The following is a 24,166-nucleotide window of genomic DNA, read 5'->3' as shown; positions in this document are numbered from 1 at the left end:
CTTTCAAAATGCAGCTCTGGATTTTGAAATCCTGCCCCCTCCAAGCCCAGATGTGGGGATCTCCACTGTAGGGGTTTGTGATCAGCCCATTTCAGCACTGAAGACAAGCAGTGAAATTCAGCTCTGGATTTGGCTGTGAAGTCTGAATTCCCAGCCGTATCCATAACAGAATCTGCTGAGTTTTGCATGACTTCCAGGTGAAAGCATCACTCAGCCTGGCCTTGCTTGAAACACTTCAGCAAAGCTTTGGTTAGCCTAATGGGGGAATCCTGTTAATCCTGTGGGCACAACACATTTTGCCTGGCTTGGACTTTCTTTCCTAAAATTTTGCAAAGCTCTTCCATCAAGCTATCCAGGTGTAACTCTTGACAGAAGCCCTCATTGCCTCTTGGTGTAGTGTCAATGCCTGGGAATCTTCTACATGGGCGAGTGTGTTTGTGTTTTTCTCAGGCCTGTCCTGCATATCTTATTGTCTCTGTGTGGTGTTTGTCTTCTCAGTGTTAGTACGTAAACTCGGGACCATCTATCACCGAGTGTGTCATTTTGGAAGCAGCCTTCAGGCCCAGACCTCTCTGAAATCAGCTTCCCTGAAAGATGCAAAACAACTGGCAAAACAGTGTCAGCCAGGATCCCAAACCCCGAGCTGCTAGCCTGCTCCTCAAACCCTGCCCCCACAATGAGATGAAAAATAACATATTTAGTCACAGGAAGATGGAATTTGGGGTCCACTCCTTGCCCCTCCCCTCCCTCTGCAGGGTGGGACAACCGAATAGGAAGGCGGGACAAAGGGGAAGTTTGGCCAATCGGCTTGCATGAAAAGTTATTTTCCCCCTTTATCCTCTTGCATTAGGCTGGTGGCAGTAGAGGCGTGTTTGGTAATATAGAACCCAGCCGTCAGGATCAGGAGTGCAGTTACACTTGCGGCAGCTGCCTGTGCATGTCTTATCTGCTACGGAAAAAGAACTTCCATCACCTTCCTCCTCCTCCGATTTTATCTGGTATCATTGCTTCCCTCCCTCCCTCTCTCTCTGACCTCCTCACAGCTCCACGTTGCTCTCTGTCTCCCAAGAAGGCTGTTTTCCAGCACAGCTCCGGAAGAGCGTTCAGTGAGCCACGACTAGGCAGAGAACAGAGAAAACAGCACCAGGAAAAAAAGCCAAGAGAGCCCTTCGTCAGCAGTGCCTGTACCAGAGGCTAAGCTCACTGCCCTGAAAGAGCTCAGGCGGGAGAGGAAGTTGCTTCTCAGTAAGAAAGAGGAGAAAACAAAAGAGAAACTTTGAAACTGGCTCCACTCGTGGCCTGCGGGCCCCCCACTTAAATGAAAGCACCCCAGGGACAGGGGATTTTCTTCTCCAGGGGTGGGAACATGCTGAGCTGAGGGGGTGTGCAGAAGGGCAGCGTGTAGCTGTGTGGTGAGCTTTGCGGTGAGATCACAGAGAGAGATCAGAGGTGGGAGGGGAAGGCGAAAGGGGATCTGATGCCGGCTGCCAATATGACAGAGACCCTCCAGCTCCCAGCATTGCAGGTCCCTGAGCAAGAGGTGCCCGAGTGCAGCCGGGCCTGGTCCAGTTCATCCACTCCCACGCTGCGCAGGAGACGCTTCAAGATGAGGCGGATGAAGAACGTGCAAGAGCAGAGTCTGGAAGCCGGTGGGTACCAGGACGCACCGTCGCCCAACAAAGAGTTCCTGCAGCTCCCATCCATAGAAATCACCCCCTCCAGTGACGAGGACACCCCGTGGTCAAACTGTTCCACGCCCAGCGCCTCCCCGCGGCGGAAGCGCGTCCTGCTGCGGAAGTGGCTGCGCGTGAGGGAGAAAAAGGAGTACAGTGAAAGCAGGTATGTCCTTGGCCAAACCTCCCTTCCCCTGCAGCCGAGAAGGGCCCAACTAGGACAAGACCATGGCGCCTGCTGTCACCTGTGGATGGCTTAGCCTGCTGCCCACAGGGTCTTTGCCCCCCTTCCACTGGCAGGGTATATTAAAGCGTTGCTGTCTCCAAGCTAATGGATACAGTCATTTAGCTCAAGCAGTAGAGACTCTTGCTGTTAGAGCCAGATGCAATCCCTGATTCCTCGTCACAAGGGGTGAAAGGTGTCGGACTGATCACCATGGAGACAGAAGATCCTAATAGGTGGGTGGTGGCAGGGCAGCCCCTCCATGCTACCCCATCCGTGTGCCGGAGCTCTGGCCTATAGAGTCCCCCTGTTCCATCTCCATGGCCTCTTCGCTCCTTGGCATCTCTGCTGAGGCTGCCAAGACATGGGTCAGTTAACGTCAGACTTGCCAGAGGCTTTTGTGATCCTGCCCCTCTCTCTTAGGAGTTCCCTAACTACTGTCATACAGTAATAGAGAGGTAGCCGTGTTAGTCTGATCTTGCAAAAACAAAAGGAAAAACTGTGTAGCACTTTAAAGACTAACAAGATGGTTTAATGATGGCAAAAAGGGGGCAGTGATGGGAAAGCTGGTCTTGCGCTTAGCACAGGCCTGCCAATCCAGGGGGTGTCTGAATTGTGGTCCCAGCTCATGCCTCAGTTTATTTGTTTGCAGAAAAGAGATTTAATGCTCATCTGGGTCACAAGGGCATCGTGAGGCTTAACCCATGAAAAACTGAGTTTGAGATCGACGGCATTGCTGGAACGCAATGTGCAACTGTAAAAATTGATGTGGGTCTTACTGACCTGGGTGTAATTCAAAAAACCGAGCAAGAGATGACCGTCACTCTTTGCCCTTTCTCAAAGCTCCCCAGTCCTTTGGAACAACTGTCCAAAAACGGGCATGCTGGGGATGTCTTGACACTTGCTCCTCTGACTCCAGTGTTAGACGTGGAGATGCGATTGTCATACGCTTTGGTGGCACTATGAAATATGTGTGTGCCGGCTGGGTTGCAGCTCAGAGACTGAGTTCCATTTTTTTGTTTTTCACCAAAACCTCAAAAATGTCAAAGAAAAGCTTATACCCACAAACACACGCTCTGAGGCTCCAGGTTCACTCCCAGTCTTACAAGAGCACTTCCACTAAATCCAATTCCCTTGGCAAACCTAAGGTGCTGCTTTAGCAACACCAAGTCTCAAGAATATTCTGCTGATCAATGACAGCAGGCCATGATAGCAGTTTTCAGGTATCTAAAAGGGTGTATGAGGAGGAGGGAGAAAAATTGTTCTCCTTGGCCTCTGAGAAGCAATGGGCTTAAATTGCAGCCAGGGAGGTTTAGGTTGGACATTAGGAAAAACTTCCTGCCTATCAGGGTGGTTAAACACTGGGATAAATTGCCTAGGGAGGTTGTGGAATCTCCATCATGGAGATATTTAAGAGACGGTTAAACAGACACATGTCAGGGATGATCTAGACCAGTGTTCCTGAAAGTGTTCCACGAAATCACTTTCAGAAACACATTAACTGGCCGCCCTAGTTTGTTTACTTGCTGGCACTATGGCCACGAAGTCTCGCAGCTCCCATTGACTCCCTCTCATCCTTTGCAGCCTAGGGGAGCCATGGGAAGCAGTGGCTTGGCCCATACCACTTCCCATGGCTCCCCATTGGCTGCAAAAGATGAAATGGAGCCAATGGGAACCGTGAGGCTCTGTGGTCGCAGCGTCGTTAGATAAACAAACCGGGGCAGCTAGTTAATGTGTTTCTGAAAGTGATTTCGCGGAGCACTTTCAGAAACACTGGTCTAGACAGTGCTTGGTTCTGCCATGAGGGCAGGGGACTGGACTCGATGACCTCTCAAGGTCTCTTCCAGTCCTAGTGTTCTGTGATTCTATGAATGCATTTCTCTACCAGCAGGTTTAAAATGCCCTTATAGTGGCCTCCTGTAAAAAGTCAGCATTTTGGAAAAAACGCCCGTTGACATCATGAACATTCAGTGCCATTCAAATGATAGTTTAGAATACAGATGGGGATGGCCTTGAAACACATAGGTGGGCTTGTGAAGAGTATGTGTGTTAGGGAGAGGTGTCTGAAGTACATTTCAAATGCAGATTTTTTGTTTGGCTCTATCTCTGGAGAGAGAAAGAGAAATATCCAGGGATGTGCAGACAGTTTTCTGGTTGTGATCCCTCCTGGCCAAATGTCTGCACTCTCCCTGATTACATTTTTGAAATGGTGACTGGAAAAAAGCTAAGGCAGTACGTGGATTAGGTGGCATTAGCATACCAAGGTCAGCATGGCATCTTTTCTCTTCATAATTACGGGCTTCAAATCCATCCCTCAGCAATGGAAAATATATCAGGTTTTCAAATGGAATTCTTCCCGTCCCAGTCCAGAGGAAAACAACATCTAATTCTTCTCCTGCCCTTTTCTGCTGAACTCGCAAGCTTGGCTAACAAAAAGAGGATCAATGCCCATCTACAGCTCAGCAGGAGATGGAAAAAACAGGGTTTTCTGGGTCAGAGCAGGGAGTTTGTCTGGACAGGCTATAGGGAACTTAAAGAATTTTGTGGGAGTGAACTACAACGCCCGGTGAATGTTGCTCCCAGGGTTCTGCTGTAGTATAAACCTCCTTGTGTCACGAGTTCTCTGTCCATGGAATACTCTGGGGAACAGCAGGAGAAACGTGGCTGTTTGAGAAACAGATGGATCATTTTCCATCCATCTTCCCATACTCTAGGCTTGGTTTCCAAGAATGCTGGCTCTTCTCGGCCAATATTGTGCCACTATTACGTTTTTGCTGCTGCTCTCCTGTATGAAACAGGTGCTAGTCACATCACTTAACGCAGGGCTTTTCGAACTACGGCTCACGACCCCATAGTGGGTCGTGGAATGTTGGGCACTGGGTCTCATTGCTGCAGGGGGATCAGGTGACCAGTGTAGTGCTAAGGCAGCTACTTGCCAGTCCTACACCATAGACTGCGCGGTGCCCCAGTAGCGGCCGGCAGCAGGCCCAGCTCCTAGGTGGTGGTGCGGTGGGAGAGCGTACGGGGCTCTGCACCCTGCCCTTGTCCTGTGTACTAGCTCCATACTCCCGTTGCTGGGAACTTGCTGCTGGCTACTTCTGTGGTGCCCAGAGAGGCAGAAAGCTGCCTTAGCACTGCCGCTGCCCCACAAACCAGGAGTCGCTTGGGGTAAGCCCTTCCTGTCCCAGTCCTGAACCCACCAAAAGCCGGAGCTCCCTTCTGCACCACAAAGCTCATCCTCAGCCCCACCCCAGAGTCCACACTCTAGTCCAGGGGTTCCCAACCTGGGGTATGCGTACCCCCAGGGGGTACGAGAAGCTTGTCAAGGGGGTATGGGGAATATTTGGTAAATAACTAGATTATCCTAATTGAAATATTCCAAAGTAGTAGTGTTAGAGAAAAAAGTTGTGGATTCTAGAGTCTAGAATGTATTTCCTTTCATAGGGTCTGTCTACACTAGCCCCCTAGTTCGAACCAGGGAGACTAATGCAGGCATTCGAAGTTGCAAATGAAGCCCAGGATTTAAATATCCCAGGCTTTATTTGCATCTTCCCGTCCGGGCGCCATTTTTAAATCCCCTTAGTCCAAACTAACTGCCCGCGGCTACACGCAGCAGTCAAATGTTAATTTGAACTAAGTCCTTAGTTTGAGTTAACTGTTACTCCTCTTGTTGTAACTAAGGACTTAGTTCGAGTTAACGTTTGACGGCCGCGTGTAGCCACAGGCAGTTAGTTCGGAATAAGGGGATTTAAAAATGGCACCCGGATGGGAAGATGCAAATAAAGCCCAGGATATTTAAATCCCGGGCTTCATTTGCAACTTCGAATGCCTGCATTAGCCTCCCTAGTTCGAACTAGGGGGCTAGTGTAGACATACCCATATTGAATAGGGGGCATGGGAAGGTTTACTAAAAGCCAAGGGGGCATGGGGACTGAAAAAGGTTTGGAACCCCTGCTCTAGTCAAATTATGTTGGGTTCTGGGAATCAATAATCTTCTTCAACTGGGTCACTAGGAAAAAAGTTTGAAAACCACGGACTTCACACACTATTCATAGATTTTTAAGGCTAGCCTGGAGCATTATGATCTAGTAGTCTGGCCCCCTGAATAACAGGTAATAGAATTTTACCCAATAATCTGAACCAGAGAATGTTTTTACAAAGACATTGAGTTTCAATGTAAAGACTTCAAGTGACAGCCAATCCACTACATTATTTGATTTGTTTTTTCACTGTGTAATTACCCTCCTGATAAAATATCTTTATACCTTATTTCTAGCCTCTGCCTCACTGGCATGTCCAGTGATGAGTATGGTAGAAGAACCTGACAGAGAAGCACATCTGCTATTCTAAGACCCTTGATGGTTTAATTTTTTAGATTTGAATAGGTCTGGACTGTTTTGTTTTTTTTTAATCTCACACCGAAGTGTTAATTTAGCCACGTGCCCAACATCACTAGTTACTGTTTGGAAACTTGGGCCCTAATCTTTCTGACAACACACTACTTTCTAGTTCTCTAAAATTCTTTCTTAGTTTTGTGATCTTACAATCACAAGGGAAAAGAAGTGAATTGTCATCAGTCAAAGGGATGACAAGCGAGATTCTTGTTCCCATGTGTAAGATGCCAGGGTATACTCAAGGTCTTTTATAGGTTAGATACTAAAAGAGAGTCCGTAATGATTGTACGTTGTTGGGGAAAGGACCACCATTTTGTTCTGTGTTTGTATGGCACATAGTACAGTGGGGTTCTAGTCCCTGGCTAACGTTCTGAGGCACCACCGCAAATGAGTGAGGTTAAGTTTGCCAATTTGCTATTAGCACAAAACTGAACATCTTAGCCCCACCCCTTCCCTGCGGTCCTGTCACCCACCCACTGCATTTCCTTGTCTCAGTGGCTTGCTCTCTTCCTCCCTCACTTTTACTGGACTGGGACAAGGGGCTGGGTGAAGGCTCTAAATGCAGGTTCAGATCTCAATGGGGCCTTAGGCAGGGAGTTGGGATGTGTGACAACTACGGCTGGGCGTATGGGCTCTAGAGAAGGGACGGGACCAAGGGGTTTGGAATACAGGAGGGGGCTGCAGGTTGAAGCAGAGGGTTGGGGTGTAGGAGGGAGGGAATGCTCTGGGGGGAGGCTATGGGGTAGGCCCAGGTTTGGGATGCAAAGTGGGGATTCAGGTTCGGGAGGGTCTCAGGCCTGGGGGTTGGGGTACAGGAGGGGATATGGGTTAGGGATGTAAAATCCCATTTAACCAGTTAACTGGTTAAACATTATAGTTAATTGGTTAACAGGATCCTGTGGGCGGGGCTAGAGTGGCCCCCAGTGTGCTCGCAGTGTGGTGCAGCCTTTCACACGTGGCATGGTGGACCAACTGGGCTGGAGTGGCCCTACACCGGCAGCACAGTGGGGACTGCTGCAGCATGCCGGGCTGACTGCCATAGGCTGAGGCTGCTTGGGCCAGGTAAGGCCAGGCCCTCCACAGCACACGCAGGGGGATTGCTTGGGTCAAGCGCTGTACCTCACTGCTGGCAGGAGCTGCTGCAGCACGGCCAGGCTGCTGGTTAACCAGCTACATCCCTAGTGCGGGTTCTGAGCTGGGATTGTAGGCATTTGGGTAGGGCCAGGGATGAGGAGCTTGGGAAAGAGGAGGTGGCTCTGGGGAGGGCTCAGTGCTGGGACAGAGGGTGGGGGCTCGAGCTCACCTTGGTGGCTCCTAGTCAGTGGCACTATGGCAGGCTTCCTGGTGCCTTGCTGGCCTGGGTCACCGTGCTGCACCCCAAAAGTGGCAGGTCTGGCTCCTAGGCAGTGGGGGGCAGGAGGCTGCGTGGCACGTCATGCACAATGCACTCAGTCACAAGCACACACACCCAGCTCCCATTGGCCAGCAACGGGAGTGCTGAACCATGCTCAGGGCAGGGGCAGAGCTCTGTGGGCCCCCTGGCCTAGGAGCTGGACCTTAGGGTGCCCCAGGACAAGAAGGGACTAGCCAGTCGCGACTCTGCAGCACAGCCCACTGCACTTTTAATAGCCCCGCTTGGTGACTGCCAGAGTCTCTTGTTGACCAGTTGTCCAGTTAAAAACGACACCAGGTAACCGTACATGAGGCTGTGCAAACTAGATCCAGTTTAACCCCATCCTTCACCTCCCTGTACTTCATTTGGTGCCACACTGGTGTTCACCTATTTTTGTACTGCTCTCTGAGGTCCCTAGTTTTAAGGCTCCATGTAAGCGCAAAGTATTATTTATTATTAAGGCAAAATGTTAACAGCCCCTCACAGGCAGGCCAATGTCATCTGTTAGCATTTTGCTATGTCCGTAACGAACATGCGCTATCACATTCACTTCATAAATGATGCATCTGCTTTAATTTATTATTTATTTGTTTCACAAAACTCACCGATAGTAATCTCTGAGAGCATGTCGGGTCCCTTAGAGTGCATGCAAGAGCCAATGTACACCCCAAATGAATAGAGTTGACCGCACTCACCTAAAGAAAGTTATTAAAATAACAAAGATGCCCCACCCATGGAACCATACTTGGGCAAAAGCCAGGAATAAAGAGATGGGCATCGCTGTATGGCTTGAAGATCAAGCGACCCCAGCTGTGATGTGTGCATTCCATGTCTCTATAGGAGAGAATGATTAATAGATAGTGTTTGGAAGTACATCACGTGCCCTTGATTCTGTAGGACCAGTGCAGCTTGTTGCAGTGCAATATAGATGGCTTCCATCATGCACATTTTAACAACAGCTCTTAACTCAAGGGATCCACTCAGGTTCCAAAAAGGAGGGTCCTCTATAAAAAACTCTTTGACCCCAGACCTTTAAATCTTCAGACTATAAGCAAGAGCTCTTTATTATGTTCACTTCTCTTCCATACCATAGAAAAGTCTGAGGTTCATACTCAGAAGAAATTCTCATTGGGGGTATTTTGCTTCCGTGTGAGGTTGGGATGAAAAAAACCCCACAATAGAGTCAGTAAGTACTTCAGAAACTCCCATACCAAAGAGCTGCTGTAAAGAATAGTGACCACACCAAAACCTCTGGCTTTGCTTATCTCTATACATAGATCTCAGGAAACAGCAGATAATGTGAGAAATGCAGGTTGTTAAAACAATATATATGGAACAAAGCCCTGCCCCAGGGTGGGTTTCATTTCATGCCCTCGATTTCTTAGAAGTGGCAAACTGAGCTGTTCTGTGAGTTCAGCAGCATCCAGGGCTGTGTCTAGACTACATGCCTCTGTCGGCAGAGGCATGTAGATTAGACAGATCAGCAAAGGCAAATGAAGCCGCGATTTAAATGATCGCGGCTTCATTTACATTTCCATGGCTGTCGCGCTGAGCCGACAAACAGCTGATCAGCTGTTTGTCAGCTCGCCGCTAGTCTGGACGTTCCCCCTGTCGACATCAAAGCCCTTTGTCGGCAGCCCCGTTATTCCTCGTGGAATGAGGTTTACCGGGGCTGCCGACAAAGGGCTTTGATGTCGACAGGGGGAACGTCCAGACTAGCGGTGAGCCGACAAACAGCTGATCAGCTGTTTGTCGGCTCGGCGCGGCAGCCATGTAAATGTAAATGAAGCCGCGATCATTTAAATCGCGGCTTCATTTACCTTTGCTGCACAAACAAATCTACATGCCTCTGCCGACAGAGGCATGTAGTGTAGACGTACCCCAGGTGTCTCTGGCTTAAAGAAATTTCCACATTTCATTTTCAAAAGAGGGGGGGGGAACCTCTTCCCTATTAGAAATATTTCATATGACTAAATCTGAGAACTAGCAGGGGCATTTGAGTCAGAAATAAGACTTCAGCTTTTCTCCCAAATGCCTGGATAGAAAAGAGCACTTGTGGGTCTAAGGAACTAAGGACTTTATGCCTTGATTAATTGGAGAGAGTTCAGATAAGTGCCTTTGTAATGATTAGCGGATCAGAAAACATGCCAACCAACTCCAGGAGCTCAAACTTATTGAGCTTAACAAAGAAAAAATGAGGGTTACTTGGAACTGTTGTTTTCATGGCATAGAGACGGAGAAGTTGCAAACAATCTTCTTACTGGAAGGTTACAGAGTAATACTACTTTATTTGTTAAAATTCAGATTGACAACACACAATCTAAAACCACACAGAGGCCGTGTCCAGACTCAGGGGTTTTTTCGGGAAAAGTAACCTTTTCCCGAAAAAACTTCCCCTGCGTCCAGACTCAAGCCGCGTTCTTTCGAAATTATTTCGAAAGAACGTAGCTTTTCTTTCGATGGCGGTAAACCTCAATTTACGAGGAAGAACGCCTTCTTTCGAAAGTCCCTCTTTCGAAAGAAGGCGTTCTTCAATGTAAAGAGGCCGTCTTCGAAAGAGAGCATCCAGACTCGCTGGGTGCTCTCTTTCGAAAAAGCGGATTTCTCTTTCGAAAGATCTGCCTGCAGTCTAGACGCGATCTTTTGAAAGAGGCTCTTTCGAAAGATGCTTTCGAAAGAGCATCTTTCGAAAGAAGCCTGCAGTTTAGACATAGCCAGAGAGAAAAGAGGCTGCTCCCTATAACAGAGTCTCAGCCTGCCTCACTACAGGCTGTCTGCAAACTGCTGCTAGGCCCAGCTCATATGCTTTCCCACAGGGCTCTGTAGCCTGCAAGCAGAATTAGGAAACGCCCCTGGAATTTAAATACAGGACTATGTAGCACTTTAAAGACCAGCAAGATGGTTTATTAGATGAGCTTTTGTGGGCCAGACCCACTTCCTCAGATACACCAGACTAACACGGCTACATTTCTATCACTATTCTACATGCCCTGGAATTTAGAATGACAGCTTAGAATTTCAACACAGCTTTTGGTTCACCACAATCACAGTTTATAGGCACCTACCTAGGGAACAGAAATCTAATCATAGAGGGATTCTTCTATCTAGCCTAAAGAGTTATAACAAGATCCAGTGTCTGGAAATTGAAGCTAGACAGAATACACTGGAAATAAGGTGTTAAGTTTTTTACAGGGAGGATAAATATCACTTTGGAACCGTTTAACAAGGGTTGTGGTAGATTCTCCATCTTTGGCAATAGATGTATTTCTAAACATTCTCTAATTTAAACAGCCATTCATCTATGGCAGGTGTTTTTGCTAGATAATCATAGTGGAACTTCTGGCCTTTTAATGTATGCATGTAGGTCTTCCAAGATGGAACAGAGAAATGGGCCCAATTTCTTCAGTGTCCTGCTTGTAGCTGTGGTATGTTTGAGGCCTCACAGGAAGGCAAATTTCTTCAAGCCTTGTGCTCTTATTCTTGTCAGTGTCTTATCATTTTGTTCAATATTGCTGAGCACACTCCTCCCTATTAGCCACTTGGCATCTTTTTAAAGCCCTATGTTGCTGCATGAAATATCAGTGATGCATGAAGAATATCTTAGGATTTGAATAAGCATTCAGAGATGGAGCTGTTAACCAGGCTGTTCTGTAACTACAAACAGGGCTGGGAATCTCATTGGTAACAGGTGTCCTTGCAAGACATCCTGTACTTTCTGCCTTTGGTTGGTCTGGGAATAATGAGAACAAATCTTCCATTGATGGAGTAGAATTTGTTTCTGACCTAGCTGTTTATCATGGAGATACATAAGGTGCGGTGAAAATGAAAAAGTAATGTAGGAGGAGCTGGGCTTAATACGGCCATTTTTTTAACCATAAAAAAGTTTACTTAGGTTTGGTTTAAACTTGCTGGTTGAACATAAAAAAAAAACCCCACTGATACATATTTAAAAAAAGAAATAAAGTTCATTATGATTCCTGTAGTCATGTAATTTGTAACTATTCTAGTGAAAGACAAATATTTTTGAATTGCAACAGCTCTGTGAATTTCTGCAATGAGTCTTATGATGTTTGTACTGTTATTCTTTGTTACCAAGTTAAAGAGAGAAACAATAACTGTGTAACTCAGTCGCAACACAATGAATAGCGAAAGTTTAAAACAGCTCAACTTGTGAGTATTGTTCATCTCTATATTCAGCAAATGTTTAACAAGGGGACAATCTGCATTGCATGTCTCCCACAGCATGGATCTTATCATCTGGCATATAACTTCTCCTCCTCCTCATGTTCATTCTTCTGATTATCCTTAACTTGGCTATGTGAAGAGGGTGGTGGTGGTGAAATGTGATGCTAATGAAAAGAGCTGACTTGACAGCGGCTTTGTAGATTGATGTTCTCTGTTCATGTGCAAAACGGATAAAGTGAGAGAGCAGCTGTGCCCATCCAGTACCACTGATGTACTTTTACACTCATCTGGTGGACCCCACCCCCCTAGGGATGAAAAGACTGTCTCAACTGCAGACTCGAATAACAGCAAAGGTTACTAATTACTGCTAACTGAGGTGGCAGTAGGTAAGATGTAAGCAACAGCCAGTGGGGAGTGAACGGGGGGAGATTTCTGATAGCTTTTTGATCACTCATAGTATGTTTTGAATTTAAACATTCCTGTTTTTCCTTTATAGCAGGCTGCGTTCATCAAGCAAATGAGTTCAGGGAGAGGAAGCACCTCTTTTGTTCTTTGAAATAAAAAGTTAATTACACAGGTTGTAGCTAGGGCAGGCTCAGAGCTTGAGTAGGTCTTTAAAACTCGCTCTGTTCTGCTACTCTGTCATCCTCTGCGCATACGGCAGGAGGCAAAAACAAGTGGCGAGAGACTGGAACAAAACCTGGTGACCACAGTTCCGGTCCTGATGCTATCAGTGACTTGTGTGACCTTGGGCCTTTGCCTTGGTCTCGAGGTCTGTAAAAACTGGGATAATAGCAGATTTCACCTAACTTTTTGTGATGGGATTTAAGACCCGTGGATGGAAAGAAGCTATATAAATGCAAAAAAGTGTTGTAATCTTTACAGATGCCATGTAACCCTCTGCTGGCTGTCTCCAGAATTGCACCACCTCTATGCAGCAATATGCTTCATGGAACACAATTCTCTTTATCTTCTTTTTAATACACCCTAATGTTAACTTGCTGCCTTTGGCTGTAGTCATACACCTGTCAACTGTGCATTTATATGCTGAAGTTGGTGGTAACTAAAGAAAATCCAGGACTGTAGGTGCTTCCCCATCCAATACACGGTCCAGTTGCCTTACAGTTATCCTGAGGGACCCCTTATTGATGTGTGTGGGAGCAAAGTTTGTTGTCCCATTGCATTCTGGGGTCTCATTACCCCTTCAAATTTAGGCCACTGAGTTCTTATCTCCCACACTGTGTCAGGCCTCTGACAATTCTTAATTATGTCTTTATTTTAGGAGCACTGCTACCATGGCAACACAATATTTTTGATGGCAGGAATTTCCTCATTGCAGGAGAAATACCAGCTAATTCAACTTAGGGCTTTAATTTGGAATCCAGTTTCACTGCCACCTGTAGACACGGGCAGTTACTTCGGGCTAGTCAATTTCTAAAATGGCGACCGGCTGGGAACATGCTAATGAAGCACAAGATATTTAAATCCCGCGCTTCATTTGCAATTTTGGTCGCCCTCATTAGCCTCCCTAGATTGAGCTAGGGGGCTAGTGTAGATGTACCCTTATGCAGTCTCCCCACTTTAAAAGAAGTCCTGCACAGGCATCTTCCAGTTCCCATGGAAGACGATCGTACTCGATGTGGTGGGGCCCTCTCTCTGTCCCCCTCCGATGGGCCAGGAATGACCCCAAGCTCTCGAATCCCCACACTGATTATTCCTTCAGAACTGGGCCCACCAGTCTGGGCCAATAAGTCCCATTCCAACAAACACAGTTTTAGACTGGTCCCTTTAAGGCCAGGCCCCCTGGTCTGAGTCCATAAGCAGAGTCTTAACCACAGTTTAAGAATGGCCCTTTAAGCCTGCAGCTGCAGATCAGAGGTACAGTGGGGCTGTGCCCCTGGTAGGGGGACCTGGGCCCACCCTACTCCACCAGGTCTCAGCCCAGGGCCCTGTGAGTGACAGGACAGATGCCACTCCCTCGGCGGGGAAGTCCTACCGAAACACGCCGAGGTTCCCGGGGTGGGAGAGGTGGCTCCCACTCCTGCTGTGGGCCACTTCCTACCTGGTCCCAGGGGCGGTGGGGGAGACGGGGGGTGTTAGGGTTGCCAGGCGTCCAGTTTTCACCCGGACAGTCCAGTATTTTCCACTCCTGTCCGGTAAAAAAAAATAAATCAGAGAATACCAGACACCTAAAATGTCGGATATTTTCTGAATTTTTCCCTGGTCAGGAGGCAAAAATGCCAGGCATCTGGCAACCCTACAGACAGTGCCTGGCCTCCTCCCACAGCCCCACAGCCCTCCCCTGACTCCCAACACTCCCAGCCCTATGACCCCAGCCCCCATGCTTACCTGGTTCCCTAAAGCTGCCAGCACAAAATGGCTGCTGGCCAAAAGACCTAGGGGAAGCTTAGTTCTCAACCACTCCCCTGTTCCTATCCTTGCACTAACTCTTAAAGGGGACATGCTGTTTTATTTTAGGGTTTTTTTGGCTTACTTGGAGTCCTTTTTTTTTTTTTTGCAACTTTGGTTTCCCCCCTCCCTTTTTTTCCCCTTCAACAGAATTTTTTCCTGGTTTTTTTTGGGGGGGGGGGGGGAAGGGGAAGTTTGGTAGTTTTCTTTCAACCATCTGGCAACCCTGGGGGGGGGGAGGCGGGGTCACTTGCCTTGTACTTGCCAGGTTCTCAGCCTTCCCAGAGCAACATCTCCTTGGCAGGCAGCCTCTCCCCTAGCCTTGGGGTCCCCGCAGGCTTCTTCTGGGGCCACTGATCACTGCAGGTCAGGCACTTCCCTTGTAGGTCCTTCTCTTCCGGCCACCTGCCCCAAATGAGCCCTACCCTAGGCTTTTATAGCTGAACTGAAGCCTGGGCGGGCCCAGTAGAGTTGCAGGGGAAGGGCCTGTGCAGCCAGGCAGCCCTGGCGAGGCCCTATGCCTTCAGTAAGGGGCTGCTTCGTCCCATCACACTCGGCAACGAGTGATCGCCCATCATAGATATCAGAATTTGAAATAATCTGCACTGTTTTGAGAATGAGTCACTATCCATCTCATTAATAGATTACATCTCCTTCAATATTTCTCTCTCCCCTTGCCCCAAATCTGCCCACCCATCCACCACTGGGGAACATCTTTTGAAAATAAATCTATAATCTTACACCCACAGTCTACATGGCACAGTAAGATGTACTTACATTCTGTCGCTTTGCCATACTCACTGTGCAGAAAATCAGATCCTGAGTTGAAAGGAAAGTGGTTTTGTAGCTGGATCATTTATCAGATACTGCTTTTCACAGATTTGGAAGCTTAGAACACCTCATGGAAATTGAGATCGGTTTCTCATCTTCTGTGAATAGCAGTTATGCTTCTCGAATTGAATCACTAGAAGAAATTGCACTTTCTGTAGTTTATGGACAAGAAAACTACATCCATCTTGCATGCCAGCTCGCTGCTTTTTCTGAAGATGAAATAATAGGCGGATGTCAAGAAATAATATCTGTGTGTCTGTGATTATATACTTCTATTCTGTGGAATGGCTTACTTTGGAATAATTTATTCTTGAGGCAGGAAGACAACTATTAACAACAGAATTGTTGGAGTACTCTAGATCTCTACAAGTTTGCTCCTGACAGTTGACTATGGAACGGGAAGATAAAATGCCACATATTCTTGCTTTTATGTTCATTGGGTTCTTTGGGCCAGATGTTAAAAAAAGTGCTTGGCACCCAAAATTGAGACCAAAATTCTTTTTATAAAAATCTCAGCACGTTGAGTGTTGAACACAAGAAAATCTGCCCACAAATATTACAATGGGAGCAGCTGTGTGCTAAGCGCTTTTCAACATGTGGCCTACAGTGCTTGATTTTGAGAATTGTTTAGGTTTAAAAAGCAAATTCAACCTTGAAACAATGTATGGGTCCTCAGCTCTCTATTACAATACAGAGATTCAAGTCTCAGAATAAAAAGACATGCACAAAAAAAGATAAGAAGGGAGCAAACACATAACCCATAACTTTCCATGTTCTGAGACCCACATATGAAAAAGATGCCTTAAACTTATTCAGCAAAAGCTAGAAATCTAGAATGGAGGCTACAGAAAAATGATATCTTCATGAGCATTTGTTTGAATAAAATTTGCACATTTCAGTATATATAACTTTTATTCATTTCTGTTAATATTGGTACAAATGATTTGTGTGTGTGCATAAGAATGTGTGGAAGGTCAACATGTTTACTTGTGTAAATATGCATTTATGGAACATGTTGTGTTCAGAAAGTTTCAGAAAAGGGCAGCAAAAATGATTAGGGGTTTGGAAAAGGTCCCATATGAAGAGAGTTTAAAAAGACTTGGACTTTTCAGCTTAGAAAAGAGGAGACTAAAAGAGAAATATGATAGAAGTCTATACAATCATGACTGGTGTGGAAAAATTGAATAAGGGAAAGTTATTTACTTGTTCCCACAATTTAAGAACTAGGGGTCACCAAATGAAATTAATAGGCAGCAGGTTTAAAACAAACAAAAGGATGTTTTTCTTCATGCAGTGCGCAGTCAACCCGTGGAACTCCTTGCCAGAGGATGCTGTGAAGATTAGAACTTTAACAGGGTTAAAAAAAGAACTCGATAAATTCATGGAGATTAAGTCCATCAATGGCTATTGGCCAGGATAGGTAAGAATTGTGTCTCTAGCCTCTGTTTGGAAATGGATGATAGGAGAGAGATCACGTGATGATTACTTGCTGTGTTCCCTCCTTCTGGGGCATCTGGCATTGGCCACTGTCAGCAGACAGGATACTGGGCTAGATGGGCCTTTGGTCTGACCCAGTATGGCCATTCTTATGTTCTTATGTCATGCTGCAAATGTTTTGTGTGCCCAATGTGAAGGTTCAGTGCACTACGGCATATATTCAATGGTTCCAATGACTTAAGTCCTCTTCTGGGTTACAAAAGTTACCCATCTAATCAGGGAGCAGCAACAATCCCATGTGATGTAGTTTACCGGTCGGTCAGCAGTGGATACTCAAAGCAGCAATGCCAGCAAATACTTAGCAAGCAGTCTGTTGATTGGAATATGTCCCCATAAAACATTGGTTAGATAATGTCCAGGACTAAAAAAAAAAAAAAAAAAAAGAGCTAAAAACATACCAGTGAAGAAGATGATGCTCAGTCACTATGGAGAAGTGCCTAGATAGAGGAGAGCATGACAAAAGTGGTGAAGATGACAAGAGCAATGAGATTTCATGGCACAACAAGCTATACTGGTGTTGGCAGAGACAATCGAGAGGAAGACAAGGCACCTTGTGGTGTGATGGTGGAATGGACTTTTTCCTCTAGGTAGCAGAGCTGGCAGTGAACACGGTGTAGTAAAGATGGAGCCACGCCTCCTGGTGGCATTGATGAAGATGAGAATGATTCATGAGAAGATGGTGAATTACAGGGAAGGTCATGGTGTCAGTGCAATCAAGAAAGAGAGTAGGAGAAATGTGGATTTGAGTGCATATTACTGGTGTTAGAATCTGTTTTCTTTTACGCATTTGTTGACTTCTAAAGAACTGCTGTCGGAGCATCATAAGGAGAACTGTTCCCCTGCAAACATGCCTCTTGCTCATTTTAAGTCTTCAGAAAATCTTGAACTGATGGGAAGTTTGCATTGTTTACAGTTAAGAACCAAGAGAATTTTTTTTCTGTAGGGCTTCAGAAAACAGGATCTTTCAGTCAGAGAGAAAAACACATGACCAGCAGTCCAGAGTACATGGGCTACAAATGCAAAACTTTGTACCTAGCCTGCTGAGTTAGCATCTGTCATGGTCTCTGGGCGGGCTACCTCTTCTGAGGATCTTTTCCAATCCTCTTTCAAGTGATATGTCCATACCTCTGGTTCTCTTTGGGGTGGAATTCTATGCTCCAACTGCTCTCTGACTGTTAGGGCGCGTCTACACTAGGAAATTATTTCAAAATAGCTTATTTTGACATAACACCAGAAATAACTATTTTGAAATAGCATGTCCACACTACAGGGAAGCCTCGAAATTAGTCCGAGGCAGGCTCCCTGAATGTGGACGCGCTACTTGACTTAGAGCCCCAGGAAGAACTGGGGAGTAAATACTCTGAATGACTCTGGGGAGCACTTATTTCGAAATAGCAGCAGTGGAGCGTCCACACCACCACTATTTCAAAATAAGTGTTATTCCTTGTGGAAAGCAGGAGTTATTATTTCAAAATAACCAGCCCCTTATTTTGAAATAACGGGCTTGGTAGTGTGGACGCGCCGCTTGTTATTTCGAAATAACTACCTAGTGTAGACCAGTGCTTAGAGCCCTAGTACAAATACAAAATGTGTGTCTGAAACCAGTCTACAAATATGATTCGTGGATATCTGCAGGGTTCTACTGGCTGGCTCTCCAAATCACATGCCCCTCCCACAAGCTTCCATCCATGTTATGTAGCAGGCCCAATGACCTTGGCTCCTGCAGAGGTTTTCTTTTGGGATCCTGCAGACATAATCAGCTTGCACTGACACAGAAGCAGCTTCTGTGAAACATGTTAATAGGGTTGCCAGGTGTCCGGTATTCCACCAGACAGTCCGATATTTGCACTTTCTGTCTGGTAAAAAAAATCAGAAAATATCGGAGACGTGCAATGTCCAGTATTTTCTGATTTTTCCAGCTGCGCACTGGACGCAAGCCTGGCATGGGCGGGGGAGCAGCGGGAAGGCGGGGCCACGATCGGCGCTAGGAGCCTGTAATTGCGCAGGGTGGTGTGTTTGTTGTGTGGCAATACTTATTAGCCCCCCCTTTTTTTAATTGCTCAACAAAAATGCCGCGTGTCCGGTATTTTTTGGGAGACCATCTGGCAACCCTAAACATGTATGATTGATCTTTTCTAATGGTATATAACCCTGAGGAAAATTGATTTAAAACAAGAGACTTGTGTTCATATTGTCTTATCTAGGATTGGCGTCCCTAGATAGACATGACTTAGCCTTGGGATCCTTCGTTCTCTTGGGGACCAAGTTACAGCTGGTTTGCTGCAGACCCTTGATCCTCAGTCAGGCCTGGTTTACAACTAAAACTGGGCTATGACATGACTACGTTGCCCAGGGGGGTGAAAAATTCACCACTCCCAAGAGATGTGGTTAAGTGGTCCTACGCTGCAGTATAGACACTGCTAACTATAGGAAGAATTCTCCATGGACCTAGCTCCCGTCTCCTATGGAGTGTACTGACTACAGCAAAGGGAAACCCTCCTTTTAGGTGCTGTAGGAAGCATCCATGCTACTGCGCTACAGTGGTGTCGTGGCAACCTGGCAGCTGTGCGGCTGTAGCACTTGTTGTGAAGGCTTAGCTTCAGTCTCTGTCACCCTGCAGCAGCTGACACCTCAGTCAGATACGGGTCATTGGATCTCCCACTTCTCAGCCTGGACAAAATTTCTAGGATTGGGGCTGATGAGTCCCTCTTCATGGCTATAAATTTATTATGCTGCTTTTCTAGGCCATGGTTTTGCCTTTCTTGGCTGATTTCTTTAATAGTCCCTTTTGATCTCACTCAGTGCATTCAGGCAAGGTATTATCACACTGAGAGGTATACGATACTTTTAAAAAACAATACAAATATTTTTGCCGCACTCCATAGCTTCATTGTGTATAGTCTCTTGTCAGATATCATTGCAGGGGACAGTTTAGAGAGGGATAGGAAATGGTTTAATAGTTGAATTGCTCAGTTAATTTGTATTTAAGCACTTCAGCACATTGTGTGGTTTAAAATAATGAACAGAATATGAGCCTGAGAACTGACTTTGACCACATTAGTTCCACAGAGGAGGTGCTGTGTGATGTTAGCAAGACACATCTTAGAATCAACAGAGAACTCCAGACACATTTGTCAAACTCCAATCTCCACTTTACTGGTATCCCCCAAAGGTTTAGAGACTGTCCGAGTGTCCATTGTGTGCTATAAAACTTTGGAATGAGGTAAGGACTTTGCTGTTTTGGAACACTTACTGGTTTCCAAGTTCCAAAGTGTTCTGACCAATTTCAGGCCATTTTAGTATCTAGACAAGAATTGTGAGCTGTTAAAAGGGGCATTCTCGGCTTCATATCTTGTTGATTTTAAATTAAATACGTGATATAATCTGCTCTCATGTCAGCCTGTCAATTTTGGAGGCTGCATAGCTACATTTTCTTATATGCATTATTTTCTTTGTTGTGTGTAAAACAAAGTTGGAGGTCTTACTGTAGTAGAACTGTCTTTGTAGAGAGCTGTGTAAAGTGCATAAAGCAAACAGACTGAAAAAATAAAGATGGTTTTTCCTACTGATCTTTTTCATCTCTAGTAATTGTAGGAATTATTTGCAACGAGAGCTGATAAAATATTTTCTCTGTGGTTTTTAAGATGGCTCTGTCTCTTTAAATATTTATGCTTGTCTTGGGAGACTTTATCCAAGAGCCTAGTAGTAGTAGCCTACTAGAAATAATTACAATATAATGTTTAGAATTCTATATAAAATGTGTATTATATTTTGAGTAGGAGGAAGAGAGACATGTTGAGATGAAAGTTAGAGAGCGTGCCTGGCAGGAGCAGCAGAAGAGAAGGTTGCTGTACTATGAAGTCAGATGAGGGGATGCAAAGGAGCAAAGAGAGACTACGCCCGTAAGAATAGCTACAGCGTCTCTAGGAGGATTTTAAGTGTCAGTACAATCATTTTGAACTGGATCATGAAACGAATGAAAGCTGGGACATCTTTAGGCAGCGTGTGGTGTGATATAATTTCACCTGTTGCTTTCCCTTTATTGCTGGCAAGGAATTCTCTGCAAACATTACATTTTATAACTTGGAAGTAGGTTCTGGTGCTGCTGGCAAGAGCAGGCACAATCCAGGATTATAGGTCAAGCTATCTGGAAGAATACTATAAACCTTAGGTGGGGCTTTGCGCAAAATTGTGGCAATTTGGAAGCAAACAGTGACATCTTGTGGATTCAATTTGTAACTCTTCACCAGAAATCCGGTTCCACAGACCACTTTCCTGCCTGACCACATTCTCAGTACCACAGGAGTGCTGGCAGGGCGACAAGGGGTCACTTTTTAGTAGATGTAATGGCAGTAGCTCTTGTGATAATGACAATGCCCTCCCCTTACATTGGCCAGTGTACTGTTCAGCTGTACAGTTAGGGCCCAATGCCATTTCTTGCGAGTGTTTTTAATTTGCAAGAAATAAGGCACAGTGCTTGTTAGAGGATTTTGAATGAGATGTCCAAGTCAAGATTTAAATGCTAAGCCATATGAATCCATTCAAACATAGCACAATCATATCCCTTTCAAAGATCATCTGCAAGGCTATTATTGATATTTTCTTAAATTCCTAAGAAAAGGTTACTATGCAACTCATGGGTTTTAGTCACTTTTGTTGCATTTCAAATATGTTACACCTCTCCAGTTTTCTTTAAGTTGTGGTGTGATCTCAAGAACATGATGTCAAAACCCTGTATTTGTTGTGGATTTTCATTGAAAGTAAAGAGTTTCACACAAACATTCCATCAACCCAGTATATCTGCCTCTATTTCCCTACAGACTTAATTTCAGTTTTACTTGAGTCTAAGCCCTGGAGTTTTATATGTGACTTGGCCCTGAGTTTGCAAACATTCCAGAAAATTGTTGCTTTTTCAGGAAACCAGGAAAGCTGGGGAATGTTGACTGTTGTTGTACTGCATCTTTTCTCGCTGCTTGACTGAGCACAACCCCAAACACTGTGCTGGGCTCAATCATGTTTTCACACAGCCCATAAATAGTAAGGGGTGTTGTGTATATGTTTGACCACTTTATGAGAAATACTGTGGTTATGTCTACACAGCACGCTTATTTTGAAATAAGCTATTTTGGATTTTTTTTCCGAAATAGCTTATTTTGATAGCACATCTACACTACAGGGAAGCCTCGGAATTAGTCCAAAGCATGCTCCCCTAATGTGGCTGTGCTACCACAATTTAGAGCCCCAGGAGGCACTGGGGAGGAGCTATTTCGAAATAGCTACTTCGGAATAAGCGTTATTCCTCATGGAATGAGGGTTACAGATTTCAAAATAAACTACCCGTCATTTTGAAATTATTTTGAAATAATGGAATAGCTGTGTAGACACCTGCCTTGTTATTTCAAAATAACATCAGTTATTTCGAAATAATTGTGCTTTGTTGATGCACCCTAAAGCCATGTCTACACTAGGAGAATACTTTGAAATTAGTACATTTGACTTAATAACTCCTGATTTAACAAATTTGAACTAGCATGTCCACACTACGGGGAAGCCTCGAAATGAGTCCAAGGCAGGCTCCATTAATGTGGATGCACTACCTCAGACTTAGAGCCACAGCGAGCACTGGGGAGTATTAGTTTGGATTACTCTGGGAAGTATTAGTTTGGTTTACTCTGGGGAGTTATTATTTCAAAACAGTGGCACAGGAGCATCCACACTATGGTTATTTTGAAATAACTCTTTTGGAATTAGTGTTGCTCCTGAGGAAAAGCAGGGGTACCGATTTCGAATTCCATGGCCCTTTATTTCGATATAACGGGTTTGGTAGTGTGGACGCTCTGCTTATAAATTTGACCTTGGGGGCATTATTTTGAAATAAAGTCCTAGTGCAGAGCAGGGCCAAAGGAGCACGCAGCTGTTGGTGGGGCTTCCTGTTTGCTTGGCAGCAGAAAGTACTTTGCAGTATCCTTTTATGGCATCCCTTATGGGCAGAGGTATTCGTGTTGGCTTTGCTCTTCCCAGCCATTTGGGGGCGGGGAGTATCCTTTAGTGCAACTTCATGGTGGGAGGTGTGGTCCAGGTGGTGGTAATGCAGGTTGCACACAGAAGGGAAGTCCTAGTGCATCTCCACTTGGTCACATAAGACCAGAGCACAATTTAGCAACTTAAGGCACAAAAGCAATCATCATAAACTTGCTACTCTCTTGCTTGCAAAAGCTAAGGCCTGGGCTATACACATGTGCCCCGGGAGGACTTGTTTTGGACCAATTTAATTAGACTGAGGCAACTCTGTATGGACACTATAATGTTGATTTAAGAGTGTGCATGCAAGGAGACCTACATTAGTTCAACTAATTTTCAAACCACTTCAGTGAAATCAGTGTGTATAGGATTGTCAGGTGTCCAGTATTGACCTGGACAGTCCAGTATTTTCACTGATTTCACTGAAGTGGTTTGAAAATTAGTTGAACTAATGTAGGTCTCCTTGCTGTCTTCTGGCTCGGAGCAGGAAAACAAGATGGCCACCGGCAAAAAGCCTCGAAGCCATTGCTTAATAACTCTCAGGGTCCTTTTTTTTTCTACAACAATGTTGGTCTTCCCCTTTTTTTTCCCCAACAGAATTTTCCCCCCGGTGGTTTTTTTGGGAGGAGAATGGGGGTGTTCGGTATTTTTGGTTAAACCATCTGGCAACCCTAAGTGTGTACACTGTATAAACAAGTCCTAACGCTGTGCAGTTTAATTCTGTTCCTGTTTTCTTTAGGAGAGTGAAGCAGCTGGTACCATCCAGAGTTCTAATTGCTAATGTCTTTCTGCCTCTTTCTGCAGTAGCCAGCAGAGTAGCCAGCAAAGTAGCCACGATGATGATTCATCCCGATTCCTGAGTCCCCGAATGCGTGACGAAAGGTAGGCCTGTCCACACTGGGGAATTCAGTAACAACTGAAACCTCACTTAACCTGAATCTGCTTTTCGTTTTGCGGTTTTGTTTATTATCAGGCAAATTATAGCTCATATTGTAGGTATAAAACCATCTGGTTTGATGCATTTTCTTCCATTATATTAACAAACAACACCCTTATCCCATAAAGACTTGCACCCCAACAATGAACATGCACCAAGAATGCATGATCATGAAGGTATTTTCTGCAAACACTTTTCACCATTGCAAATGGAGTGTAAGTTGAGTATTTGTCAGTATGTTTTTTGCTTTGGGATGTTGTCAGTTTAAACCTAAAACTGGTAAACGTAATTGTAGTGGAAACACAGAAGGAAGAACCTGCAATTAGAGGAAATGAGATGAAAGCAAGTAACACATCAAATGTAGATAACATTTGTAAATGCAAGCAACACCGCTAATACAGGTTGTGCACTGACCACAGGTAGCCTTGCAGACACTGGTAACAGTACATATAAATAAACACTGCCCATGTAGCAAGCAGCGCTGTATATGAATGCAGGTTATGCTACTGTGTCAGAGAGAGTCTCTGAACATAGCAAATGTTGATAATATTGATACCTGATCAGTTACTGATAATACATGGATGTGTGGATGTGACTGAGTGT

General features: G+C 45.3%; 1 protein-coding gene across 2 annotated transcripts in view; it reads left to right on the top strand.

The window, feature by feature from the left end:
* Positions 1-24,166, top strand: part of LOC142818179 (protein Aster-B-like) — a 335,181-nt gene that overhangs the window by 163,093 nt on the left and 147,922 nt on the right. The window contains exons 3-4 of one of the 2 annotated variants that reach the window (XM_075916427.1): positions 851-1,839; positions 23,431-23,508. In XM_075916427.1, coding sequence (XP_075772542.1) covers positions 1,478-1,839; positions 23,431-23,508 — 440 coding nt within the window. In that variant the 5' untranslated portion in view covers positions 851-1,477. The remainder of the gene's footprint in view (positions 1-850; positions 1,840-23,430; positions 23,509-24,166) is intronic. The other variant, XM_075916430.1, reaches the window with a different exon arrangement.

Source organism: Pelodiscus sinensis, unplaced genomic scaffold (genome assembly GCF_049634645.1).
Source record: "Pelodiscus sinensis isolate JC-2024 unplaced genomic scaffold, ASM4963464v1 ctg35, whole genome shotgun sequence".
Taxonomy (NCBI): domain Eukaryota; kingdom Metazoa; phylum Chordata; order Testudines; family Trionychidae; genus Pelodiscus; species Pelodiscus sinensis.
Note: the sequence above shows the minus strand (reverse complement) of the source record. Positions and strands in the feature narration are given on the sequence as shown.